The following is a 27,652-nucleotide window of genomic DNA, read 5'->3' on the forward strand; positions in this document are numbered from 1 at the left end:
TTGAAAGGCTGTACTCAAAATAATGGTTTAGAGACAAATAATACAAGAAAATATAAACCTTTAGTGTAAAAGACATCCTTTTTGCCTTTTGACTGATTGCGAATTAGACCATTTGGTTTAAAAATGATCACATGTACTGTCCTTGGAACGTGAAAGAAATGAAGCGCTTCAGGGGATCAAAATGTCTTTTGCTTGAAGCTGCTCTATGGATAGAAGTACTTACTCCAAGGCATTCTCTGTGAGCCAATTTAAATGCCCTTATTGTCGCAGCATGGTTTTGTGGACCTAAAAACAAACTTGTGTTGGAGTGAAGCCTTTGTCAAAAAACGTCAGTGAATTAAGCTCAGCCAGAAAACAAGTGTAGAGTCTGTTTGCTGCTCTTATTGTCATCGACTCACTGCTTTATCATTCAAGTGCATTTCTTCCTAGATGTTTTACGTGGGATCCAACAGCCACACCGAAAAACTAAACTATACTAAACCCCGCCACTAGAGGGATCAATGGGCAGGGTTGTGTCAGGAATGGCATCCAACATTTGCTAAATCAAATATGTTGATCACTGTAAATACTCTAAAGAAGATTGATCTAAACAAACTGCTTTTAACCATAAAAGCAAAATGAAGGTAAACAAAAATAATTTGTAGTAATTCTAATACTTAGGAGCAGGGGTGTCAAACTTATTTCCAAACCTGTGTCCAAGTCCAGGGACAGACAAGGTAAAATATTGTAGGAATCAGAATAAAGCAAGTTTATAGATGAAATAAAACCAATCAGAGATCAAATTTGAAATCAAAGACTTAAAATCTTCAAATAAGATTGATTGATTTACCCATAGAATAGCCTAAGAGGGGCTAAACATTGTCATTGGACAACTATTTTAAAGTTATATACACAACAGTTGGAGTACTCACTAAAGTATGAATGTAGAAGAGAGGTAAATTCAATGAGGTAAATCATTTACACATGATTTTCCATTGAAATCAACAGTGAAGTAATGCAATTTCCAATCCGTCTCACCTGATTTCCTCTGCTGTATTTCAGTAGAGCTGCACATACCGGCCCATAGTCACATAATATCTTAGTGTTTCTGTGTTTTCAAAGTCCACATTTGATTTATTTTAAAAGGAGGTAACTTGATGTTTGGCACTAATAAGGGTGGAATCTGTTTGACATGTGTGCTTTAGAGTTTACGTGGGTAGAATACTTATAAACGAGAGAGGGAGAGTAAAAAAAAGGGAAATCTAGTTAAACCTCATCTGTTTGCAGCTCCGCTGTTCCTCACCTTGATAACCAGGTCAAATCTGCGGTGGAGCTCTCTGTCGACGGGCTTCAGCAGCAGGAGCTCTGCGCTGGTTCTGTTCAGGATGAAATATTCTGCGTACGACTGAGGTTTGCCTGAGAGGAAGCAGGCAACACATCGGCAAAGAAAAAAAAAAGAAAAGAAATAAGACAATGAAAGAGAAAAGAGGCAGGCATGGCCAATGTTTTCCCAGTGTCCTAATCTCAAGAAACACAAATGCACACTTCAGAAAAGTGCCGTGTTGCTGCTCAACACACAGCCCTTGATTTCCCTGCTGAGTAATGTAGCATTGTGTGCGAGTGTGTGCGCACGCTGGCAGATTTGTGTGTGTGTGTGTGTGTGTGTCCGCGCCTGAATGACTACATTGTGTATTCCATTCATAACAGTCACTTCTCAAAATCAATAGTGTTGTCCGACATGACTGCAATAACATTTTTCTTTGCTCTTGATAGACTGAAGGGGAGGAAACTGGCCACTTAAAGCTGCAGCAGGCAGGACCACTGGGAACGTAGGTGAAGGCTGACTTTCATCCACTCTGAAGTGACTGTAGGTGGGAACGTGAGAGTGGATGGTTGTTTATCGGTGTGTGTATTGGCCCCTGCGGCGTACCCTGTGTCAGCTGAGACCCTCATGTGGAGGATAAAGCGGTAGAAGATGGATGGATGGACACCGGAAAGCAGAGAATTAGAGCTTTGAGCTCATATACTTCACCAGCGCGTCACGTTTGTGACGTCAGCCTCTCCGTACCATATATTCCTAAACGGTTGAATAACTGCCTGATATCGAAAGTGAAAGTTATCTTGGAAAAAGGCACTGACTCATTGAACATTCTTTGACAATTCTACAGCCATAAAATCTAACCAAATCCAGGTGATCATGACGGTCATTAAGTAAAAAAAACAGCATGGATGGATGGACTTTCATGCAAAGGGTATTAAATACTGGGATGGCAGCTCTCTGACCTTAGCTTTTCACAGAGGAACAGACAGACAAACTCTCGCTTCTTATTTAAAAGATGACCAGAGGCAAATCTCTCCACCTCAGAAACTCTCTTCCAATGTTGATACACATTAAATTACATTTATTGACTCTCTTTTATACTTTCCATTTTTAGTTTTTTTGTGCTGTAGGCAGTTGTTGCTGATGCTGGAGCAACAATCATTCCACCAACGCAGCCTTTCTCAAACTGTGGGGCGGGGGCGTGGAGATGTTCCTTTTAAGTCCTGACTAGAGTTTAGCAGGCGGAACTTTTGGTCTCGCAGTAACCCCGGACTCATTTTAGTGACGTACCACAACAAAATCTACCCTGGTGACAAGATTTGGATAATTTGGAGATGTTTCTGACAGGGGCAAAAAGAAAACGGTGCAATGTTTGGGAAAAATGTTATTTGCACCGCAAATTATTGAAAGGAAAGTGAAACGTTTGTTCTGATGTTGATGTTTCTTTCAAATAACATATTACAATGCTCTCTCTGAAGTGTGCAGTTTTTTTTTAAGGAATTACCGATTAACAACACGAGAACTCCCACCTACTGTACCCTTTAAACCTTCCTAAATTGACAATTTCTCCGTTTTTATCGACCTTTCTGTTTTGTTTTTTTTATTTTATTTTAATTTTTTTTTTCCTAAATCATAGATGTCAGAGGAGCTCCAATTTGCAACACACTATTCTGCCCTTTATGACACAGCCACTGATAAGCCTTCTCAGGCAGATTAGTTCCACACGACGAGTCTGGGAAATGTAATCAAGTCTGTATCAAGACATGTCAGTAAATCCTCAACACTGAGACTCTCTGTGTTTATGTGTGTGTGTGTTTGTATGAGTGATGGCATTTTACTATTTCTATCATTGATCGTTCCAGACATCAATCATATCTCTCATAGTGATGATGCACTGCAATTGTTGTAACTCTCTTAACAAAGGAAGTAATTATAAACAGTATTGGGGGTAACACCTTACAGTAGTTTTGTATGCACCACTAATAGTATAACAGTATAAAAAGTATGATGATGGAAACGTAACACAAGTGCAGTAACTTTGTAAAAGTAATGTTCTGTGAATGAAAAGTAAAAATCTAAAAAAAAAAAACCAAACAAAGTCCTGCACTTTAAAGTCCATCAATCCATTTCCTACAGCTTTATCCTCCACAGGAGGGTCACGGAGGGTTCTGTGCCAATCTCAGCTGACATAGGGGGATAGGTGGGGGTGGAGTGGCTCAGTAGTTAAGACCGGAAAGACATCATGGTCTGCCTGATTGTACTCAATTCCATTTCCTTTGGATAAAAGCGTCTGCTAAATGACATGTAATAATGTAATGTAGGCGGGGTCACACCCTGGACAGTGTGCCAGTCCATCGCAGGGACACACAACTATTCACACCTATCTGACCTAATCCCCATATTGCATGTTTTTGGACTGTGGGAGGAAGCCGGAGAACCCAGAGAAAACCCAAACACAGGGGGAGATCGGGCAAACTACATAGAATAAACGCCCTTGGACCAGTGATCCTCTTGCTGTGAGGCGACAGTGCTAGCCAATACTCCACTGCGTTGCCCCCGTTTACGCTGCCGTTGTGGGTAAATACAACAACAAATAAAACAACGTCATCTTAAAGCTCTTGTTTTTCTTGCAATTTCAAAATGAGGTTACTTATTTTCACCTGGGCTGTTTACTTGTTTGAGCAGAATTATGGAAATCAATACTGAAGTGATTTGCATCAAACTTGGTGGAGCACTGGAACACCAGGGGCGAAAGGAAGAAGGCATTACTTTTTTTGTGTTATTAAAAGGGGCACGAAAGAGGGAATTTAAACACATTTTCTTTAAAATTTCTCAATTTCATCATGAGAAATAAGTTAATCTTGATGTGAATAACAGATATTAAATAGATAAATGAGGTGTACGAATCATTTGACCTTGGTGGAGATGTGTAACTCTGCGTGCCGTTCCAGTTATCCACCCATTTTCATGGTGTTCACGGAAGCCCACAAAATATCACAGCATATATCAGGAGGGATGTGAAGGACTAAAAAGTCAGCCATGCGTAAAAGAAAAGAAAATCACCCCATGGTAGCGTGAACTCTTTTCAACATCATAATCAATTACGTTTCTGCAGAAAGCAAAAAAGAAATAAAATAATAATAATTCAAATCAATAAAAGCTAAATCACAGAACGCCGACACATTTCATAGAAAGATTCAACAGAACAAAACAAACCTAACCGACCTACCAATGAGGATGGAGTAGAAGATTCCTGGTCTCTCAGAGGGAGGCTGAATGTTTCTGTCTTGGTCCACAGCTTGTATGGGTGGAGTCACATTCAGTGGATTCACCTTATCCTAGAGATAAAAAAAAAACAAAAAACATCGTGGCATACAAAACTTGAAACATTTCATAGAAAATACAAAAGGCACCAGTTTAGAGAACAATTCTATGGTTTCATTTTTCAAAAAAACAATGGTAGTCTATCTTTGTTGTTTCCCAAAGTATAAAGTAACACTATTTCATTTGCTACTTTTTTTTAGAAAATGTTTGCCTGCCATAGAGTTAAAATGCAAAGAAACAAAATCAATGGTGGGTCTTGTTCGTGATTTTTAAGTGGGTGTGTACGAGGCTTCGTGTGCTTTGTGCACTGCCAGCATCAAACGGCAGTCAGGTATGGGCGGGGGGCGAGCTCTCAGCCACTTCACAGCAGGCTCACTTCATAGAATTATGTTCACTGCTTTGTTAAGACATTGTTAAGACAGCCTTTTCAGTTGTGCTGAAGTGTTAATGGCTCACTCCCCCAATACCAAATTCCATTAGGAAAATCAGCTATTTAAATTTTGCAGGACACGTGTTCTTCACCCACTGCTGCCTCCATTAGAAAGTCTAATTGTGTTATTTGGTAAGTTTTTGTCAATGGATTTTGGTGGGGGGAGTGAGCCAAGTCTTTGTTTCTTGTCAGAGGAGGCTGTCTGTCTGCAAGGTTTAACAAAGACAGATATGTTTCAATGAACGTGAACCTTATCATTTAAACTGTGCATATACAGTTGCAAGTAAAAATATGTGAACCCTGAGAAATGATCTGGATTTCTGCATAAATTGGTCATAAAATGGGATCTGATCTTCATCGAAGTCACAACAATAGACAAACACAGTCTTGTTCAACAAATACCTCACAAAAAACTGTATGTTTTCATGTTCTTATTGAACACACAAAGTAAACATTCACAGTGCAGGGTGGGAAAAAGTATGTGAACCCTTGATTTAATAACTCATTGACCCTCCTTTGGCAGCACTTTTTTGTGGCAGCATAAAAATCCATTGATGGAATAATCTAGTCATTCAGTATATTCAGGTAGTCAGCTGACCTTTTTCTTTGTGAACATAATGTTGCTGGACCTAGACCTGACCAACTGCCAAGACTACCAACAATAAACAGCTACTTATAAAAGGTGGCCATGCAGCGAACATGGACCTTTATAGTGGCTAAATCTGTTCTCACGCACTTTTCTCACACTTTCATACAGCGCCTCTATTTTCTATCACTCATCTTTCGTACCCATTCGCACGCTGCCGGCTACAGATGAGGCATGTAGATGAGCGGAGCCCGGGAATCACAACCTTCTCTACCTGCTCTATCACTGAGCTACCGTCACCCACACATGGACCCACACAAAATTCTGCGCGCGCAAATTTCAATCCAAACACACACCAACAATTGTGACTCATTTAAACTGTGCGTGGTTCCGTATCGGTGTGGCTGGGCGTATGGATGTGAGGGTGGCCATAACGTTGATTTACAATAGCACAATATGCTGAGGTGTGTAATATGAAAACCACATTACATTACATTACATTACATTACATTACATTACATTACATTACATTACATGTCATTTAGCAGACGCTTTTATCCAAAGCGACTTACAATGGAATTGAGTACAATCAGCGAGGGGTGGAATCGAACTTGCGACCATTGCGACCATGATGTTTTTTTTGCACATAGGGTACCGGTCTTAACCACTGAGCCACTCCACCCCCCATGGAATCAAGTACAATTAGCCAGGGGTGGAATCGAACTTGCGACCATGATGTCTTTGGTACACAAGGTAGGGTCTTAACCACTGAGCCACTCCACCCCCCACACAATGGGAGAAACAACACACCTGTAGGATAAAACCTACAATCACAACACACACCCAACTCTCACACACACATATGCAACGCGAACAATTCCATACACTTCATACCACTAGTGTGATACAATACTTTACCACTGCACCTGCAGTCGTGCAACACTTAAAATCTACTAGCCATCACACAGCTACTGTATAACTGTCACTGTGAGAGGAGAGGAGAGGAGAGGAGGGAAACAGGCAGGGAAGAAGTTACGGTGAGTAACGAAGCAGAGTAAAAGAGGGTATAAATATATGGGAGGGCAGATGAATCTGTCTGGGGGTTCAGGGTAAACAGGGAGGAGAGAGAGCTGTTAATGCAGCACAGGAGAAAAGGAGGAAATGCACACAGCGAGGTCAAAGGGAAACCGATACTGAGATGGAAATGAGTGCATAATGCCAACAGTTCACATGGATAATAAAATCAGGGGGACAAAGGTAACCTCCAAGCTCAGCTTTAATGAGATCAGTTTTTTGATGTGTGGTTGTGTGACACAAAGTCACTACTATAGGGTTGCCACTTTTTATTTGAAATTCAGATATCTTTTCAGAACTTAGGGATGGAATTGCAAACTTGAACCTCAAAATCTCCTTTGAGTTAATATATATATATATATATATATATATATATATATATATATATATATGTATATATATATATAGGCTGGAAGCATTAGAATGTCCCTTTGCCTTTGCCCCAAAAATAAGACAGTAATGATATGTAATTTTGCCAATAAAATCGTGTGGAGGTATTTCACATATTCATGCAGTCAAGCATACATTCATAATATGTAATATTCATTCATGATTTCTGGGACAGTTGACTTTTTTTCTGTGAGGGCCACAGCACAAACATGGCTGCCAGTGGGGACCAGGGCTGTCTGCGATGTACTGCAATTGGTCAAGTTCGAAATCCACTGCATAATCAAGTTGAACATTCATGGGCACCGTCAAAAAAATGATATTACTGCAAGGATGAGAACTTAAAGAATAATATTCACCGTTTCCAACGTGCATGTGTTACACTGCTAAAAAACAAGAGCATAGGACTGCTTATGTCTACATTATCTCAATAATGTGTTTGCCACTCAATTTCAAAATGAAGTAGGAAACTGAAGTTTGTATCTGCATGCACCTTAGACAGAATCAGCTATTTGAAATCCTTTGTTATAATTTAAGTGACAAAAACCTACCAAAGAAGGCAGCAGTCGATCAGCAGCGTAACAAACTTCAACTTCAAGTGAAACAAAGTGCTTTCTTAAGGTGAGAGAAATTGGCAAACACATTCTGAAGATATTGTACACTTGAGCTGGCATAGATTTTTCCCATTTTGCTAAGTGGCTAAAATCAGTTTTACCCGATGAAAACATGGCTGCTGGCATGTGTCCAGTGCCTCATGCTGACAGACTCGAAAAACAAACAAACAAAAAAAAAACTACCACTTTAAATGTTAACAGCTCACTGGATAAACAGCGAGACAAAATAACCAATAAGCCCAGCTTGCATCTTCTCCTCTGATCAATCAATCCATGCGACTTCCTTTATCGTTCCTTTACACTCGTGTCCAGTGAGAGCCTCAGGCTCAGTCACACAGATGTGACTCTCTTAAATATTAAAATAGCAGAACTCTGCACTCATCAATCAGACTTTTCACTACACAATGTAGCATATTCACATCACACCAGGCCTTTCATCATTTTAATATTTAAAGGTCAACCTTTACTTTTTATCTGCAGATCTGGAAGCTGTGTCACTTTATCAAAATGTTCTTTACGAGAAGTCATAAAGAACAAAGGCCATTTTGACTGTTGACACATGAGAGCAATCCATAACATGAAATAATGTCTGGTATCTCCTTTGCTGTGAGCTCATCTGTGTATCTAATTATACACCGTACAGTGATTGCTCTGATCTTATTAAAAGCGACTGTAGAGTATTTCTTACGTATTATAAGCTGTTGTTCGCTCTGTGACACACGTCTTCTCCATTTCTGCGTCAGTAAATCTGTCATCGACCTCATGGTCTACTTTAAAGAGACGTGAACACGCACTTACCAGGTTAAGTTACACTTAAATTGACCAAGCCGTGCCTTCTCGTCCTGGTTAAAGCCAGGATGAATTTAGTAGCATAGGTTAAGGCTCGGTTTCTCAGATATGTTGAATATCTTAATTCAACTTTCATGCAACAGGCCCTAGGATTGAGAAACCCTATTAGGATTGAGAAACCCCATATTCACAGCTCCGGTAATGTAAAATTGCTGATTTTTTCTGTGGATTTTGGTGTGGGTAGTTAATGGTTTACAAAGCATAATTATGAAAAATTGATGAAAAATGAACTATCCCTTTAAAGGGGTCTCATATACTTGTTGCTGTCACAGACTTTGAAATCTAAAATGAGAGAGGCCCAAACATATACAACAGCATGAGTATGTTGCACTCGAACGTTCTTTCCTCTCTGGGCTTCAAAGCTTACAGATGTGATCACGCAAGACTGGCAGACAAAATAACAACAGGTACCACACACACAAGAGCGACAAAGTTAACAACAACTACAACAACAACACCTGGCAAGTGTGTGTGGAGAAGTTGCCATCTAATGAGCAAATGAGCAGCAGCTGTGCCGCCAGGTGGCTGATCCTGAGCGCAGGCAACAGATCAATAGAGAAGGGAAATGCCCCTGAGGCCATCCAGTGGTCAGCTGAGGCTTTGTGTCAACCACTGAGCTATACAGCAGCCGGGTTGTTCATGCCGGAGAGAGCACAGTGGTACAGCGCTCCACAATCGCATAAAAAAAACAAAACAGATTGCTGTTTCCATGGTGCAGTGCACCGCAGTACTGCAAAGCTGAGGCCCCGTTTGGAAAACAGCTCCACAATCACACCATGAGGTTGTGTGATCTTTGATGTTTGGTTCACTGTTGTGCGGCCTGTGGTCAATCAATTGGCAGTGTGACATGAGTTCAGACTGCATGATTCTTCAGGTAGTGGCCGAGTTGTTTACTGGGTTTTCAATAAATGACGGTCTTTAGAGGCAGCAAGACCTTTGAAGTGAATGTGAAAATTGAAACCCCAGAAAAATGTCCAGCATCTTGTTACGTGTGTGTTTGTTACAGATTGAGTGGTTACATTGCCTCTGAGGCTTTGAGGTTGTCATATCTTATCAGTCTGATTAGGACTCAAATTGTTGATGCATTGACTCAATCATTCCACCCCTACTTCAGCTTCGCTGTTTTTTTTCAATCCCAGCAAAAGCCTTCACTGTTCTTTGAGTTGTCTTAACCATCCATCCACCTCCCTACCTCCTACCTCTAATTCATCCATCCACCTCCATTTCTTTTCTCTCTCCCTACCTACTTACCCACCTCCCCAACCATCATCGTCCATCCCTACCGACCAACCTTGCGATCGTTCCATCCACCACCCTGCCTATCTCCTCATAATTATCATCCACCTCCATACCTCCCCATCAACCGACCTACCTCCCAATCCATCCATCCATTCATCAATCCATTCATCAATCCCCAACAATGTCCCTAGCTCCCAATCCATCCATCCACCTCCATACCTCCCTATCCATCCCTACCTCCCAATCCATCCATCCACCACCCTACCTATCTCCTCATAATTATCATCCACCTCCATACTTCCCCATCCATCCCTATCAACCAACCTACCTCCCAATCCATCCATCCATTCATCAATCCCCAACAATGTCCCTAGCTCCCAATCCATCCATCCACCTCTTCGTCCATCATCATCCATACCTGCCTACCTACCTACCTACCTACCTACGAGCCATCCATCAATCCATCCATTGTTGCTGTATGAATGTTCTCGTGTTATCCTGCTAATAGCTAATAGCTGCATTTGATGCAGCCTGTGATGTCCTGACACAGCATCCCCAGGCTCTCCTCCTGATCTCTGGTCATATGCCAAAGACCTTTGTCATGGGACACGGTGATACGTTATTACGGGTTTAACATTTAGTCGGGTCACACCTCCCCAAGACACCCAAGGCATTTCCTCTCTTATTTCAGGTGGTTATAATTGCATCCATTGATGCTCTGGGAAACTGCTTCACTCATCTGAAGTCGGGTGTTGATAATAAGGTTAAAGGCAATAATAGAGTGTTGAAATCCTTTTCATATTTTTATTTATTATGTTTTACTATGTGCCAGAGTAGAGGCTTGCTTGTGTGGTAATAAACCATAATACTGGAGTGCTGCCCTGTTCCTCTTTTGAATGCAGCTCCTTCACTGACTGATACACCCTAAATGTCTCACATCTCATTCCTCCCACTCCTGTAAAACTGTACAACAAGTACTCTGAATAAACTAAATGAAACCTATCCTGTTTTGACCCAGTACTGTGCAAAACCACCATTGTTATTCATACCAGCGCAATATTTCTTTTGTGCAGTCCACTACAATGTTTTTAAGCCCATTCTGTATACAGTATATTCTTGTTACTCATTGCCGCCATATAATATTCTGTTTCATTATCATAGGGTTTAAATTATCTGTAATTTCTGTCTTTGCTGCCACTGTAAATTTCCTTGCAGGGTAACAAATAAATTTTTATATCTACCCGTCTACCTCCATCTACCATGAAACCTATCTACTGTACTAAACTCCCTATCTATCCATCCATCTAACCCACCCATCCGCCCACCTGCTATTTAATGTCCTCTGACTCCCTTCTTTCCAAAACAACAACAGTGTGAGGTGGACAAACAGGAGTTCTAAACTTTCCTTCACTCCACCGAGGCTCGTTCAAGTGCAGCATTTCAGTCATACTGGACGGCTTCAACGACTCGTAGTGATCGATCAAACAGGGCCCGCAGGACAGAGCTGTTTTGAATAAATGAGCGCGCATTCAGGCGAATCTAATAGTAGAGATCATGCTGTTGGAGAAAATGTGTATTTATTTAAATGATCTGAAGTGGTTCACTTTAAGTCATTGAGAGCTTAGGGAAAAAACAAAAATATGCTGTGTTTTGGGTTTTTTTTGCAGTGGATTTCACAGTGAGTAGTCTTTACTATGAGATTTGTCCTTTGGGGTTTCCAGCTGTTTGATTATGTCTGTGTGGCCATTTTTAAAATCTGCTCAGCTGTAGTGCTTTGGCTCGAGTGAGACGGAGGGAGTGAAAATGCTTGGTCAACGTGTGGTCTTAAATCACAAAAGCAGAGTTCCCAGAAAGTAGAAGCCAACTAACCCTGTTTGTCTCCACAGTTACTGCTGTGACCAGAGGCTTTATATTCTCATGTTGTCCATCGACCACTCTGTTCACTTCTTTTGAACACAAGCACCTTTCTTCCAAATTGGTAACAATAACAATTGGTTAGATTAAAATTTGGTGACCAAATGTTAAGGTTTTTGGCCAACTCAATCTCAAATATTCATATGCCAGGTACAATAAATATACAAAACACTCACTCATTGTCCACCACTTTATCCTCCATGTGAAGGTCGCGGGGTGGTGGAGCCAATCCAATCACAGCTGACACAGGACGCAAAGTGGGGGTACACCCTGAACGGTGGCCCCACAAGCATTACCTCACACCTATGGTCAGTTTAGAGTGTCCAATCAATAGAATCATCAAATTGCATGTTTATGGACCGTGAAAGGAAGTGGACAGGAGAACGTACAAACTCCACACAGAACAATTGAAGTGGAATTTGACCGTCTTGTACTAAGGCAACAATTCTTCCTGCTACACCAATGCTGCCTCACACTGCTGCTGACAAAGCTTTGCCACTACCATCCCAGCGTCCACCACTCTAGATCAGTACAGGTAAAAAAATTGTTTTAATGTTTTTCAGTGTCTTGTTGTATGAGAGTTTCCTGCATTGTACTTTCTGTTTGGCCTAGCATGCTGCTTAGCCAGTCCAGGGAGCATCTAAAGTGTGCAGCCATTAGTGCCAGATCTAACTGTATCTCCATTTGTTGCAATAAATGGTTTAACTATGATGAGAGTGTTCCTGCTTGAAAGTCTTCACTACATACATTTTATCGATATGAACATAAACAGCAACTTAACTAGTTAGGGGGCGGCATATAATCACAGAGTGGTGATTCTAGTTTACTGCTGCGATGGTGTGAGATCATAAATACTGGAATCAATGAAGCATCTGGAGTCTACGGCAGCTCTGACAACTCAGAACCAATCGTTGTGTGAGATGCAACACATTTTATGGAACTCTTCAGATTTTAAAACCCCTCGGGTACTTACCCTGACATAACTTTTCAGCGCGGCTACCTTCACCTCGCTCTTTCGTTCCCACTTCCACGTGTCTTTCTGTCATAAACACTGTCCTTGTCTGTGTACACTCTCTCCTTCTCAAAACCATAAGGTGTAAAGTTGATTTATTCCTGTTGTTTCTCCCACTGCCTCTCCTGGAAGGGTGTGTGAGTTAGAGTGTGTGTGGGTTGCCAATACCCACAAAGAGTGTCAGGCCATCTACGATGGATCTACCAATCTTTCTGCCCTTTCTTTCATATTCTTTGCAAGTTTATTCATTTGGTATTTTGTGGACGGAGCCAATCTTCTTCATTTTCCAAATAACCTTTCAAGAAAATCCACATCTGTTCAGCGCGTCTGTTCCATTTGTCTGCCTACAGTATTTTTAATTTTCAAATGAAGGCCTGTCCCTCAAAAAGAAGCATGTTGCTGCAACACTTACTGTATGTCTGTCCTTGACTATGGTGCATGCGTCCTCTCAAAGCTTACATACCCTGGATACAATCTATCATGGAGCTTTGAGGTTTGATGATGAGCTGACCATTTGAACACTGCCCTAACCTATATGTACTGATGCCTGTCTAGGCCAGGAAAGTCTTATAAAAGAGATGTTTACTCTCAGAGTTTGTATTCCTGGTTAAATAAACGATACAATAACAATACAAGTGCGATTACATGCTATAGCTATTTCGTATCACTGTCACCCATGGCCGAAGTAGCTTGGGTTGCTGTGTTTAATTGTTTGTGGAAACGGCAAAAGAGCACAGTAGTTGTATAAAGCAACTACAATTTGTCCTTCATTTCTGCAACAACGTCACAACGTCTGGACTTCTGTGGTACACAGGTCTCCACTCGTTATCACGTCCAGGTTATTTTAACATGTCTGTAAAACCTGTTTGACACATATCACGATAATGTTGAAGCGACAACATGTTCAATACAGAGGTGCAAGCATGACATATTTTCGTATTGTTGTGTAACATATTTTTATAATTGTGTTCTGTGTGAATACACAGTTTAGTTTTTATTTTAAAGCCATTGATTCTTATTGTGCCCCCCACAGCCTCTCCTGGAAGGGTGTGTGTGTGTGTATTGCCAATACAAACAAAAAAACTAAGTAGACAATGTCCAGAAAGGCTTGACTGCTCTGCTGGCATGTTACTGGTGTTGGTGTGACTGTGGATGGTGGATGGAGGTGTGGGCTAAGCATGAATGCACTGCCAGTATGTCACTATCAAGGATGTGTTTGTGTGTGTGTGTGTGTGTGTGGGGCTGTGTAAGAAAAGAGATGAATGCTCTGCTGACTTGTCAAAGCTGAGGATCTTGCCTACAGCAACTTTGTCTCATTTACAAAGTGGTACTGCAAGTCACTCTGAATTTCAGCATCAGTAAAACGGTGGAGGTACAGTACAATTGCTACAGATTAGGGGTGCACCAAGTGTTGGGTCTAGCACCACCCAACACCAGTACTGTACTCGTACTCACAAAACTACTACAATAAAAACATATTGATATATCCAATATTAGCAGCAGTGTACTGCTGTAGTGTCAGAAGAAGTGAAGTTATGGTTAAGGGATAGGCAGTAAGTTACAGAAAATGTCATAAAAATTAGCGTGTCACGTTGTATTGTGTGTAAAAGTCTAGTGTGGGAGTCCAGTCCTTGTCGATCCCATCAAAGGACAATGCTTTAACTGCTAAGCTACTTAATGACGACACACCCAAGGTACCAGATTGCTATTTATACTACCACTAGGGGGCGTCAATTTTAAAGACGTATCTATGGGTTGAAATTCCTACATATGACTCATGACGTGACATTGTACCGGCGCAACGACTATGAACCATGACATCAAACGTGATACAACAGACAACAATGGAGGACATCTTGTTTACTTGTTTGTCTCAACAGGACGCCAAGCTTTGTATGATAATAGACTGTGTGTGTTTTCCTCGAATCCCATGGTATATTTGCACCGAGCGCAAGGACCCTTTTCTGTCGCCCAATCAGCTGACTGTTATTGCTGTTGCTGTGGAGCCATCAGGTATCTGTTTTAGTTATACCTGTATTTATTTATCAGAATTTCCCTTGTTTTGCGATTATCTTCCTGGCAGAAACAACAATTTCTACCCAGGATCAATTATTTCTGATTCAAAGTCAAGTTGTATGCCTGGCCTGAAGTCATATTACCCCATGTCTGAATGCTTAAGAGTTAAGGGCAGCTGATTATTAGGGAATTCCAAACCGTTTAAATAGGCAACTGTGCAAAACTGTGAGTATGATCAAATTTAGAAAACATCAGCTCTAGCTGTTTATGTTAATCTGCTTCTAAAAAAGAATTAACATCACAAATGTGTAGTAGTAACAGTAGTGTAAATAAAAAGCCACAGGTTCACATATACAGCCAGTATATAGGGCCTATATTACCACTGAGGGGAAAACAGTAACCTAACAATACACATATCCACAGTGACACAGACAGAACCATAGCCCCCTGCACCAAATATATGAATATAAGGCAGTATACATTTATATACAGGGCACACACTTACCGGCTCGGTCAGCTCCAGCACATTTGCCTTATACGTGATGGGACTGCAGTCACGGGTGTTTCCCACCAGTGTGCAGGGTAGAAACATGGGACCCAAGTCATCGCCATCCAGTACGTCCACAGTGAGAGTGGTGGTGGCCGTACGACGCTCTCTGGGGCTGGGGGCTCGGTCCTTAAGAGAAAGAAAAAGAAGAAGAAATGGCTTAAATTCCACCTTTTAGATGGCATTTGTTTTGTTTTTTGCTTGTAATCATAAGAGTATAAGAAATAGTGAAACAAATGGAGGAATCTGCCTGTCACTCCCTCCCTTTCCTATAGAATACTTAGTATTTCTATTGCTATTTGATATTTGAAAAAGAAGAAAACTAAATCTTGAGATGATCTGTAAAACCCTAAATATGGCATGAATTACATAAAACAATGTTAAAATGGAGGAAGTCTTCCATTTGCTACTTCCTACAGTTTTGACCAGCATCATTACACTTTTGCAACCAGGAAATCACAGAAGTAGTCACCTGCAACCAGACACCTATTGTACAATCACACTTCCATTTCCCTCTAAATGGTAACATAATTCACAACATTGAAATGATGTTCTATTGAAGAATACCTCAAACAAGCAATTGACACCATTAACATCGACATTTTAGAGGAAGCAGGGTTGTCTGCGAGTGGCGGCCTCTGGAACCACAGGACATTTTTTTTTCACAATGCACATCCTTCAGATTAGTTTTGCAATTTGTGACTGGAAAAATCCGTCAAGGTTTGTTCCAAGTAATACAATCCAACCAACTTCCCCTCGACTGTGTTAACCTTAAGTTTAAAAAGATGAATAATAGCTGAATAATTTTCATTGATAAGATGCAAAGATAAGATAATAGAACATATGACCTTGTCATACACACAGTGATGGTAGGCAACTCGTTTATTTTTGCGGAGAGCAGTCATGTGACCCTCGCTGTAACGCTCTTGGCAGTTTTAAAAAAAGGCTGGATTTGATTCTTGCCTTCAGACGGCACACTCGCCACTTTTACGTTTTAGTAAAAGCTTGTTTGGTGTTTTAATTACAGTTGTCTATGTTATTATCAAACATACGTTTTTTTTTTATTTAGATTTTATCGGTTTTTGATTAATTTTGCATCACGTACTGTACATGTGAATAATGTGAATGATACATTCATTCCATATCAAAACAAACACTTTTTCTTTGAGATTCTGTGAAATATCATGATGAATTGTTGTTTTTCTCCCACTTTTTTCCTCTGGACCGCCCCCTCTTCATAAGACTAGAGGGTCATTTGAGTTCAACACCCCAGCAAAGTAGTTAAATCATGGGAAACCACAAGAAGATGGTATAGATAAGTAAGAATGAATTAAAATAACATTAATAATTCATATGAATGACATGCGTAGGCTTTAGGGTAGGTAAACAAACAAACAAACAAACAAACAAGAACAGTTGCATGGATATATCAGCACTTCATTTTAAAAGAAGCTGATTCTGCCAATAACCATTTTCTTCCATTCAAATTTGGATCAGGAGGAATGACCCCTATTTCAATGTTGTTAGAATTCCCTGTTCTAATGTCAACCTATGGTATATATAATACATATTGTTAAGTATCATATACTGTATATATACATATATATACATATATATATATACATATATATACATATACATATATATACATATATATACATATATATACATATATATATATACATATATATACATATATATATATATATATACATATATATGTCAATTATCCAACAAGAAAAAGACAGAAATGGAAAAGGCTGTTAATGAACACATTTCTTTAGACATACGGTGACATAAACAACCATAAAAATGATATAATTCTGTCATATAAATAAAGCAGCTTTCAAATCTCCCAGTCTAATGTTGACTCTTCTTCACTTGTTGTAATTAAATGGCTTTCTGAGACATTTTTGGGGGTATTCGCTCGAAATCTGTCAGCAATCTCTTCATGTCACATCGAAGTCCTTAATGGTGCAATCAGCAAGTGGAATGTTTTTATGCAATACCTCCTTCCCCCAGAGTCTCATTTAGAAGTCGAGGGGTAAACTACTCTTATAAATAAAACATATGGTGTGCTGCTGTAAAATAAATAAAAAAAAATAAGGGGGACAATTATATTACAAAAGACATTAGTAATAATTAAGGATGCACTTATAGCTCCCTTAAGGCTGACTCAGCAGAGCTGAAGTAGTCCGTCTAACAGTAATTTTATCATGACAATAAAAATGTAAACACAAACAGCATAAGTCCAGGCTGCACTCGAACATAGTCTGCATGCATTTTACTATACATCTATAGATATTCTTTTATATCCCAGATGAAAACCTGACTTTTTATTTGTACATATTTTATAAGAATAAGAGTCCTGATTAAAACGACATTAGAAATTTGTCAAAGGCAAACCTCCGTGTAAAAGCACAGCGGCAGCTCCGCGGCACACACTCGGTGTGAACAACAGTGACGGACACACACTAAGAGATGAGGAGGAGGATGAACAGACTGACAATGAAAGGAAAGTAAAGTGGCTCGGCGTGATATGACAAGAGGAATGTAGGCAGCAGTTTTAATCAAAACAGGAGCAAGGAGCTTTTCATGAATAGGATTTTAATTGAGTTACTCTGTTTTACTACATGAAAAATGTTACCTGAAAATGTTTTTATGAACAAAAAAACTATTTTACATTTGGATAAAAGTTTGAACGTGACATCGAGGGAAAAAAATGGTTTTGTGTATTGAAGTATCTGATGTAGATGAACACATTAACACAGCTACATTCTGTCTCCAATAAGTTAGAGATGTTTATTCCATTGCAGTTGAAAAGTAACCAGGAAATTCCTCATGGGGGTCACAAGTATGACCCAGGACATATTTTATGACACATTTATGGGCCAATTCTGGGCCCGTCCCGAGGTCCCGAGGTCAAATCAGGCAGAATTGTTCAGAGATTTGGCAAGAACACATTCTCCCAAGCTGCTGCAGCGCTCGGTCCGATGCTTGACTTAACCAAATAAAATTCCTTTTGTTCGGTACAAGTCTTGTGTCTGAGGGGTTTTCTCTACACCATCAACTCATCACCTATTGTTCATAAGAAGAAGGAAGCCTGACGAAAACGACAGTATCTTATCAAGTTTTCTAAAGTAATAAAGCTCATGGTTCATTAGAGGTGTGACCGGCAGAACGATGCAGAAAACAAACAAACAAACAAACAAACGTGACAACAATGGAGCATTTGAATCGAAAGACGGCTGCACTTCTTCGGTGGTCGCCATATTGGACTTATGCAAAAGCAGCTAGACCTCACGTTCTCTGTCGTCATCACGGTAAGCTCTCCTCAAGCATGGCAGGGGGGTTTGTGAATGGTTCCCTTTTTTTAGGAGATTTGGAACATGATAATGTGTCTGCAGAGCAAAATCTAATCACCGCCAGGCAAGTTCATAATAGTATTTGTGTCAGATGTAACCAGACATTGTGGATTCAAGACCAGGCTGAGACTAAAATGTTGCACCGGGGGTGGTTCAATAATTTTAGTTTCTTTTGTTTTTCACCCGACAATGGGTTGAGTTTTTATAAAAAAGAATGTTGACCCTTCATAGAAAAAGGAAGAGATTTTTCCAGCCCTAACCAGGAGGCCCAAGCTCTGTTTACTTGCTGTGCCTCACATGTACGATGTCAGAAAAGCACTTACGTTCGCTTGTATGATGACCAGGTACCGCGTTATCTCCTCATAGTTGAGTCTTTCTCGGAGAACCACGGCGCCAAACAGTGTCAGGGGGATGTCAAAGGTCCTGTTGGCTGTCTGGAATGCAAACACAACACACAGAGAGTCAGTTACAGGGTCAGTGGTCAGTCGTCTGATGTGTTTGGATTATTAAAGAAGTTCAAATATGAAATAATGGTGGGGGGGGACTGCAGACGTGGCTTTATTCCTCTATCAAATTATTTATGCATTCAATATTATGCATGGCTCAAAACGTTGAAATGTAAAACATAGATGAAGGAAGGAGTCAAAGAGCAAAACAAAGCAAAGAGAGAAACCTGAGGTCTGTAATGGCTTTGTAAAGCGCTCACTTCCTGCACCAGTTGTTATATTTTGTGACTTCTGTGTTTTTGTTTTGGTGACGGTGAAAATGATAATGACATTTTATCAGAGATGTTATATAAAACACACACCTGTCACAGTAGTTTTAGTGCCAAAGCTGAATCAGAATACATGAAAAATATGAATATCTTATTTTGAAAACGACATTAGCAGCTGTGTGAGGAGAAATTGGAGGTTACCATTACAGGAAAAAAAAACCTTTTGGAGGTTATAATTGTATCTGGTGTAGGGAAGATTCTCTCTCACTCCCTCTCTGGTCACACATCCAGTGTGAACCAGGTCTTACACACTGGATCTTTAAATCTTTAAAGGCTTTATTCAACTTCGGCGTTCCCAGTCAAAAATGACTGCCATGGGAAATTAATGGTAAAACACTATATTATATTTATCCAGCAGATGGAATCATACAAGCTTTCTGAAGCTTCATATTAAAGCTAAAGCTTTCTTCTTCATCCCCTGCACTTTCCCTAGATGATACACACTGTTTTATTGTTTAAAGGGTGTTGTTGACAGCATGCTACGAAGGCGACCGTTTTTGGTTCATTTTATATTACTTATACTCTTTTAGGGAGATGAGTGGCGAAAGAAAAAGGCACTTAAGAAATTACCATTAGGTTAAATCCAAGGGGAGTTTAAAAATCACCCAGATTATTCCACTGGGAAGTTGTGGGAACAGAATAATGGGTCATTTGGATGTAGATATCATATAGATATCCCATGTGAATTGATTTTCTTATTCATTTTTTTTAATCTATAATCAAGCATTTACAAATGTATATCACTGTTATCCTGTGTAACAACACTTGTTTTTTTATATATTTTTTTATATATCTTATATACACACATATATATATATATATATGTATATATATATATATATATATATATATATATATATATATATATATATATATATATATATATATATACATTTCTTGTTGTTTAAAGTCATATCATGTAACCTGGTACCGTAATAAGTCTCTCTTCCCCCTTTGCTAAAAGCATGATTTGAACTAACACATTAAACATCAAGTCCATCCTTCACAGAATAGATTTTAAGAATTGTTAGTTATTTGTGTTTTTGAATTCCCTAAAAACCTGCTTCTGTAAGAAAGACAATAAAAAAGTAAGCATATGGCACCCACAACACACCACACCACACCACCAAAATTAGGACTGATTCCATACAGATTCCACTTAAGATACTAGGACACTTAATTTATAGTGAAGGCTATATATCATTAGACCATAGAGCAGGGGTGTCAAACTCTAGTTCTAGGCCACATGCAGCACAATTTGATCTCAAGTGGGCCAGACCTGTAAAATAAGACCATAATAACCTATAAACAAGAACTCCAAATGTTTCCCTTTGTTTTACATTGAATCATCTTTTCAACAACCTGAAATTTCTTTGAGAAAATAAGTGCAATTTCAACAATACTATGCCTAAGTTGACCATTTAAACACATGCATTACAACTTACAGAAATCTACAAAGGCACAAAACTTTAGTCACATGTATCTGGAACTGAAAAAATATAGTATCTTGCATTATGAAATTTTTTACAAATTCAGCCTGCGATTGGTGGGCCAGTTCTGGCCCATGGGCCATACATTTGACACCCCTGCCATAGAGCAGAAGCTAGGACACAACTCACAACCGTGTGTTGTGTCAGTTACTTATGAAAAAACCTACCGGGTCCTTTGGGTTGTACTGGATCGTATACTCTATCTGTCCGTTTGGACCGTCATCGATGTCTGCAGCTCCGTTGTTCCCCCAGAACCCAGAGAAGATAGTGGTTCCCACTGGCGTCAGCTGGAAACACAACAGGATTTCAATAGTTCACACGACATGTCGTCACACACTGTCAGACTCTGTGCCGCTAACAACCAGGAGCTTTCATCGCACACTGTTGCATCTTGTCATGTTCCTTATTGTACAGACGGTACGTGGCAAGATGAAAAGAGGACACATTCAAAAACTCAAAACTCTTCATATGCATTTGGTCATGGGAGGTCTCTGTATCCAGCTGTCGCTACTAAACACAGGGAAAAGAAATATCTGTTTTTATGTCGAATGTGCTCGACTGGGGCTGGAGGAGGAGGATCAGCATGGAGCTGTTTGTGTTCTTTCATTTGCACTGGCAATAAAATGAAACACAGGCTGCCTGGTTTGTGCAGTGTTCTCCCGACACTCTGAGTCTCAGTCTCTTTCCATCTTATCACCGGGGATATTTGCTACACCTCATCACCTCGTCTCATAAAAGAGATGAGTAAAAGTGGGGAACAGAGTTATAGAAAAATCACACGTGGCGCTCGTCACAAAAGACGGTCCGCGCATATTTACTTCAAAATAAAAAAAAGGAACAGCAAGTTGTCTTTCAACTCAAAAGTTGTGGGTTTGATTCCCGTCTACATGCCGATGTGTCCTTGGGCAAGGCACTTCACCACCCCACGTTGCTCCTGACAGCATGATCGGGTACTTGTTTGACCTTCCCAACCTGATAAACGTGTGTTCCAACTTCCGCTCATGTACCTTAAACCTTAGCCCCTCCCACTTCCAATTTACCACGCCCATTCCCTGAACCACTTTCGGCCGTAAATTTCCACCGCAACTGCCGCATGCTGAAATTCTGTGAGCTTTTGGGCATGTTTAAGCCCTCCAAATACGTTGTGAGCTTGTACCCTAAACATGTTCAAATGAAAAGATACCTCAATTCCACCTTTTCATGGTGAAAGTAGCTGTTAAAGAAAAAAACATCTAAATCTGAGGAGTATTTACAAAAGTGTACATGACATTTCATGTCAGTAATATTCAACTTGCAGTTTTTATTGGGATGGGATGCACTATAAAAAATGTTTATAAAAAGTGTTTTAAGACAGACTACGACACTAATTAAGTACATTTAATTAAAAGTAATATTAAATATTATCTAAACACAACTTGTGTTTGTGGTTTCCTGTTTCAGTAGGCATACAAAAGTGTAAATGTGAATAACTTGCATTTCATTACTTTTTCTGAAGTAATACAAAATATTCAGTAGTAACTCACTTATTTTTTTTTTAAATAAGACATTCAGAGACACTAGGTTTGATTGAAGTACTTCTGAGAGAAATTCTCACTCTGACAGCCCATGACAGAAAGAACAGTGCTTTGCAAAAAAATTGCTATGCTGTATCTTTTTCTTTTTTTCTTGAGCCTGTGCTTTGGGATCTGTGATTAGGTGTCACAATTTGACTCTAATCTCCAGACAGCACAGGCAACATTAGAGATTAAGTTTAATTTAGCTGCTGCTCTGGTGATTTGTTACATCATTTCCCTCCACAGGGTTATCTACGCCTCCCACTCATCTCACAATGGTCTTCAAGAACTCTCATGCTGTCACTTTATGCCACTGCTGGATGCTGCTCTAATGAAACTATTCCACACTCAGGCCCGGGTGCCAGCTCTGGAAATCAGCTGCACGCAGGGATCACCTTGAAACTCAAAAACTTATTCAAGGAGCGCATAAACTGCATTGTAGACACAAGTGATGCATTACTATGTGTCTTTTGCATCACTTCCTGTCAGTTAAAATTTGGAAAATTAGAAAAGTGCCTGGATGAACGTTCTTGTGAGTTATTTAACTCAAAATAACATTTTGCATCATGTTTTTAAATTAGTTTGAAATCCTTTGTGAGTAGATAATTTTTGTCTGTCTGTTTTTTCCTCATGTGAGTTAATCACACTGGTGTCCCCTCATATGTGCTATATTTATCATATATGTTCCTCTAAATGTGAAGTTGCAAAACTGACTCTATGTTCTATTGAAGAAGACCTGAAACTAGTGATTGAGACCATTAACTCTTCAGGAAAATGTTTACTGACCTAAATCAAGAGAGAAGCAGAAGCTCACTCAGTATCTTCTTACTTCCGGGTTGTCCTCAGCCAGCATACCAGAAGATTGCGGCCTACTGTTTACGATTCTGATCTATGATTTCACAGCACAAATGTGCTCATAACAACCAACTTTCAGCACCAGAGAGAGCAGTGACAGTGTCGAAAAGACTTTAGACCCCACTGGCAACGATGCAGAGCGGTGCAGACTGTGCAAAACAATTAGGGTGTCATGTTTACATAACTGTCAACCGAAGCCTGAGCTGATAAAAAGCTGTCATTTTTTTGCAGCGTCATCTAACCCAAGACTGATTCCTGACATGTGTCTATTCCCATTGCAGACAAAAGCCTGATGCTAATGCGTTTTCTGACCAGTGGAAAAAGGGGCTTTGGACAATATTGCGGTCTGCGTGATCAGCAATCCTGTACTCCTATCACACAATATATCTGCTTTTCTGTTTGAGCAAAAGCTTCACCTTCTTTGAATCACAACAACGCAGGCTACACAATTTGTTTCTGTCCTCCTGTCCTCCGAGCTGGACAGATAACAACAGTCTCCATGAGTGGCGGACATGGAAATATACACACGGGTAGAGTAAAAAAGTGCAATGCTGAAAAGAAAAGAAAAAATCCCAATACCTCACTCATATTTAAGCTCACATTCTCTCCACCGAGTCCTCGGTCTGTGGTGAGGTCTTCTCCCAGTTGGACGTGCCAGGGAACAAAAAGATTCTACTCGGATTCTAAGCGGTTCTACTCAGAGACTTATCACCCTATCACTAAGAGAGACCCTCCTGAGAAAAGCCATTCCGTACACTTGAACCCGCAATCTTGTTCTTTCAGTCATGACCCATCGCTCATGAGGGTAGTAACAAAGGTCAAGCTTTGCCTTTTTGGCTCCCTTTTCTTCACAACTGCTGCTCCGATTCTCCGGCCACCAACCTCACTCTCCTTTGTTCTCGAGATACTTAAACTCCGTCACTTGTGGTAGAGACTCATTCCCTAACCACACAGTCATCTGCGAACTCTATGTTTGATTTGATTTAATTGATTTAATGATTTAATTAATAAAACTTTGTGTCTATGTTAGCGACATTCTGTCCAGTTCCAGGGCATTTTTAGATTTACATGACAACACCTGGAGGCAACACTCATGCTACAGAAAACTGCTCTAATAATAATTATTATAGTACATTTTTAAAATCATAATCTTTACACTGACCACATTCTCTTCTTCTTCTATGCATGCTTTATGAAAATGACTCATGATTGCAATATGAATTACTTATGTATTGCAACTGAACTCGTCATCACAATAATAATCAACAAAATGAGCCTCACAGTGCAGCCTTGACACATATTGGATTTCCCTCCACTAAGTTGCACGGTGGTCACTGAAGTGAACTTTGTCAGAGTCGGAAGAAACTGGAGCGTGTAAAAGTCAGAGAGGGGGCGAGGGAGGAAATAAAAAGAGAGTCACAGAAGTAATATATAGAGTGTGGCAGAAGAAAGGAGGAAAGATTAAGGAAAGGGGACATAATGAAGAGCAGGGAGTGGTGTGAGGGCACGGAGGTGTGTGAGCGCCTGTCGAGAGGAAAACCTGCAAAAACAGAAGAGAAGCCGCGGAGGAGCGGGAAAGAGAGAGGCTGGAGAGACAGATTGAGTTGGACAGGCTTGTGGAAGACTGTATAATGAGATATTCTAGTGGGTCTGCTGAGGTGGTGTTGGCAGTGTGGCTGCATGTATCCTTGTCCAGTTAAAGTCTGAACCTCGTCTAGTTAAATTCTCCTTCCCGGGGCAACTGAGGACACAGCGACTGCGGGATTGGCATCGTAAAGACAATTGCAGAAGCTGCAGAATCACGGATTTAGATCATTTTCCCGCAGCTTCTCCAAAAACTCTGCTTGCCGTGATGCACTTTAATGTTAGTCTGACAGCGGTGACATGTACCACACCACTCAGTGGAGGAGATCATTTTAAACACATCGCATTATCTGACAATCTCAGGCTTGTATGTCAGAGCACAGGTCATCAGTGTGTCATCACCCGAGCACAGGAGGAAGTAAATTACCACTAGTGCAACGACCTGCATGCACAAAATGTTCTTTACCCTGCAGTGTTAGGTAATGATAGCATGATCGTGCTATCTAAAAGTAGCAACATTGTCAGTTTAATTAACATGTGAAATGTCCAAATGTTGGGGCCCTCATATAATAGGAATTTAACTAGGGATGCACGATATATCGGCATTAATATTGCTATCGGCCGATGTTCGTCATTTTTTAACATATCGGCATCGGTCCAATGAGTAAAACTGCGCCGATTTTAACAACCGATGTTTATACCCGTCTGTTTGTGTATGTGTGTCGGGAAGGGGAGGACATGCGGCATTTGTTTGGGCATATGACAGCGTCAGTGACGCAAGCGCAGCACAAGATGTGTGCTGCGAAAAGCATTATGCGACACTTGCAAAGTCGAGGTAATGCGCGGAGGGTTCCGCGTCAAGTCATTCAATACCACAAATTTGATTGTGTCATTTGAAAAACCGCCACCCTGAAGTACACAAACAACGGCAGGAAGCTAACGCTAGTAACATTAGGCGGCAGACAAAAAAGAAAGCAGCGCAGCTGGGACTCGACCAAAGGAAGACAGTGGCCAGGGCAATAACGATCAAGGTAATGGAAATGATTGCTCTTGACGACCAGCCGAGGGTTCCGACGGTTGATAGCGCATATTGAACCCCGCAACAACCTGCCAAGTCGGCGCTACTTTTCCGATGTTTTGCAATTGAATAAATATCTGGTTGCCATGAATACTGGCAAGTTTGATAAAGTATTTTAACATGTTTTCTTTTATTATGGCAGCTCTTAGTAGAGCTTGTCAGGTATTGTTTCTCATATCTGTTGTGTAGTTTTATTGTGAAGGGAAGTGGCGCGTTTGTTGTTGCCAGGAGGAAGGGTTGTTGACTTTATTTACATACCCAGTATAGACGCCCTTATCTCGGTTACAGTAACTTTGGCAGGGTATTATTTTTATTTATGTTCATGTTTGTAATTTATGATCCAAACTTTCTCACAGGAGTTTAGTGAGTTGAGGGAGTTAAACTGTACTTTAATTTAGTTACACACTTGTTACAAATGGTAAAGGTTTCTAAAAACCTTTACTTGTAGTTGGTTACTTGTGTCTTATGTGACCTTGTTATTTGGAGGTAAAACATGTTTTGAAAATAAAGGAAGACATTCAAAAAATTCAGCTTGCGTGATTTTCATTCTGTACAAACTTTCATCATCTCAGAAACTTTTTTTTTAAAACATATATCGATATCGGTAGATATCGGTTATCGGCCATAGCAGCAATATTAATATCGGATATCGGTATCGGCAGAAGTAGTCATATCGGTGCATCCCTAGATTTAACGATTTAAAAATCGATTCAAATATGATAAAACGTACACAAACATATTACTTGTATTCCCAGATGTAAAGGTCACCACAATCTGGAAGTGTATGCATAATATTGGGGTTATTTTTCTTTCCTCCAGTGTCATTTTTTGGGAAAGTGTCAAATTATTCCACATGCCACAATTTCAAAATCTTTATCTTTTTCGCCCCGATATCCATGCTTGTTAAACTACAGCGGTATAGGAAGTGATACAGGCTCAAAGGATGATGGGGACACATGGGACAAGGGTCCCCAGAAGAAGAACGCCTATCATTTGATATTATAATTTCACAATATTGTGAAATTGACAATGTCGTTACTCGAGACGTATGTAATCAGTGAATTTAAGCAAGTCTAAAAAAATGTTGGTTATTTAACACTATATAATTGGGGTTGCAGTACCTGTTTTATGCACATCTTACATATAGCCCCTTTAACCCTTAGATGAATTAGTGGGGTCAAAAATTACCCCATGGGTTGTTATTCTTCAAAATCTTTGAAATTAAACATTTTTATATTTTCATATTACAGGTATTCCACATAAAACATCGTTTGTGACATGAGGCCATTTGCATTTTTATTTTTTTCTTCATTAATTTTAAGAAAATAAAAGTTTGTATCACTACCCCACTTTTCCATAAGCTTCTCTAAATCTCTGTTGGGGTCACTTTTGAGTGCAGGTATTGGTAGGTCATGCATCCAAGGGTTAAATAATATTGGCTTACATTAAATAACATATGCCTTATTCAATACCTAGAGAATAACTGTCCAACACGTCTATCTCTGTGATTGAGCTTGTACTTTCTCTAATGTAAAAATGAAACAGAGCCAAAACAGACAACTATAATAATAATAATAATAATAATAATAAAAAAACAATCTGTAAAACAGGAGAGGTAAGTTTAGGTCAGTACAATTTTGAAGGCTCGTACTTTTTTAAA

At 39.9% G+C, this 27,652-nt stretch overlaps 1 protein-coding gene across 1 annotated transcript in view; it reads right to left on the reverse strand.

The window, feature by feature from the left end:
* LOC122759230 (protocadherin-15-like) overlaps positions 1-27,652 on the reverse strand; it is a 226,307-nt gene that overhangs the window by 130,269 nt on the left and 68,386 nt on the right. The window contains exons 7-11 of the mRNA XM_044013918.1: positions 21,090-21,209; positions 18,981-19,091; positions 15,251-15,421; positions 4,530-4,638; positions 1,283-1,395 (exon numbers count right to left, since the gene is read on the reverse strand). Of these exons, the coding sequence (XP_043869853.1) occupies positions 1,283-1,395; positions 4,530-4,638; positions 15,251-15,421; positions 18,981-19,091; positions 21,090-21,209 (624 nt within the window). The remainder of the gene's footprint in view (positions 1-1,282; positions 1,396-4,529; positions 4,639-15,250; positions 15,422-18,980; positions 19,092-21,089; positions 21,210-27,652) is intronic.

This window comes from Solea senegalensis, linkage group LG18 (genome assembly GCF_019176455.1).
Source record: "Solea senegalensis isolate Sse05_10M linkage group LG18, IFAPA_SoseM_1, whole genome shotgun sequence".
NCBI lineage: Eukaryota > Metazoa > Chordata > Actinopteri > Pleuronectiformes > Soleidae > Solea > Solea senegalensis.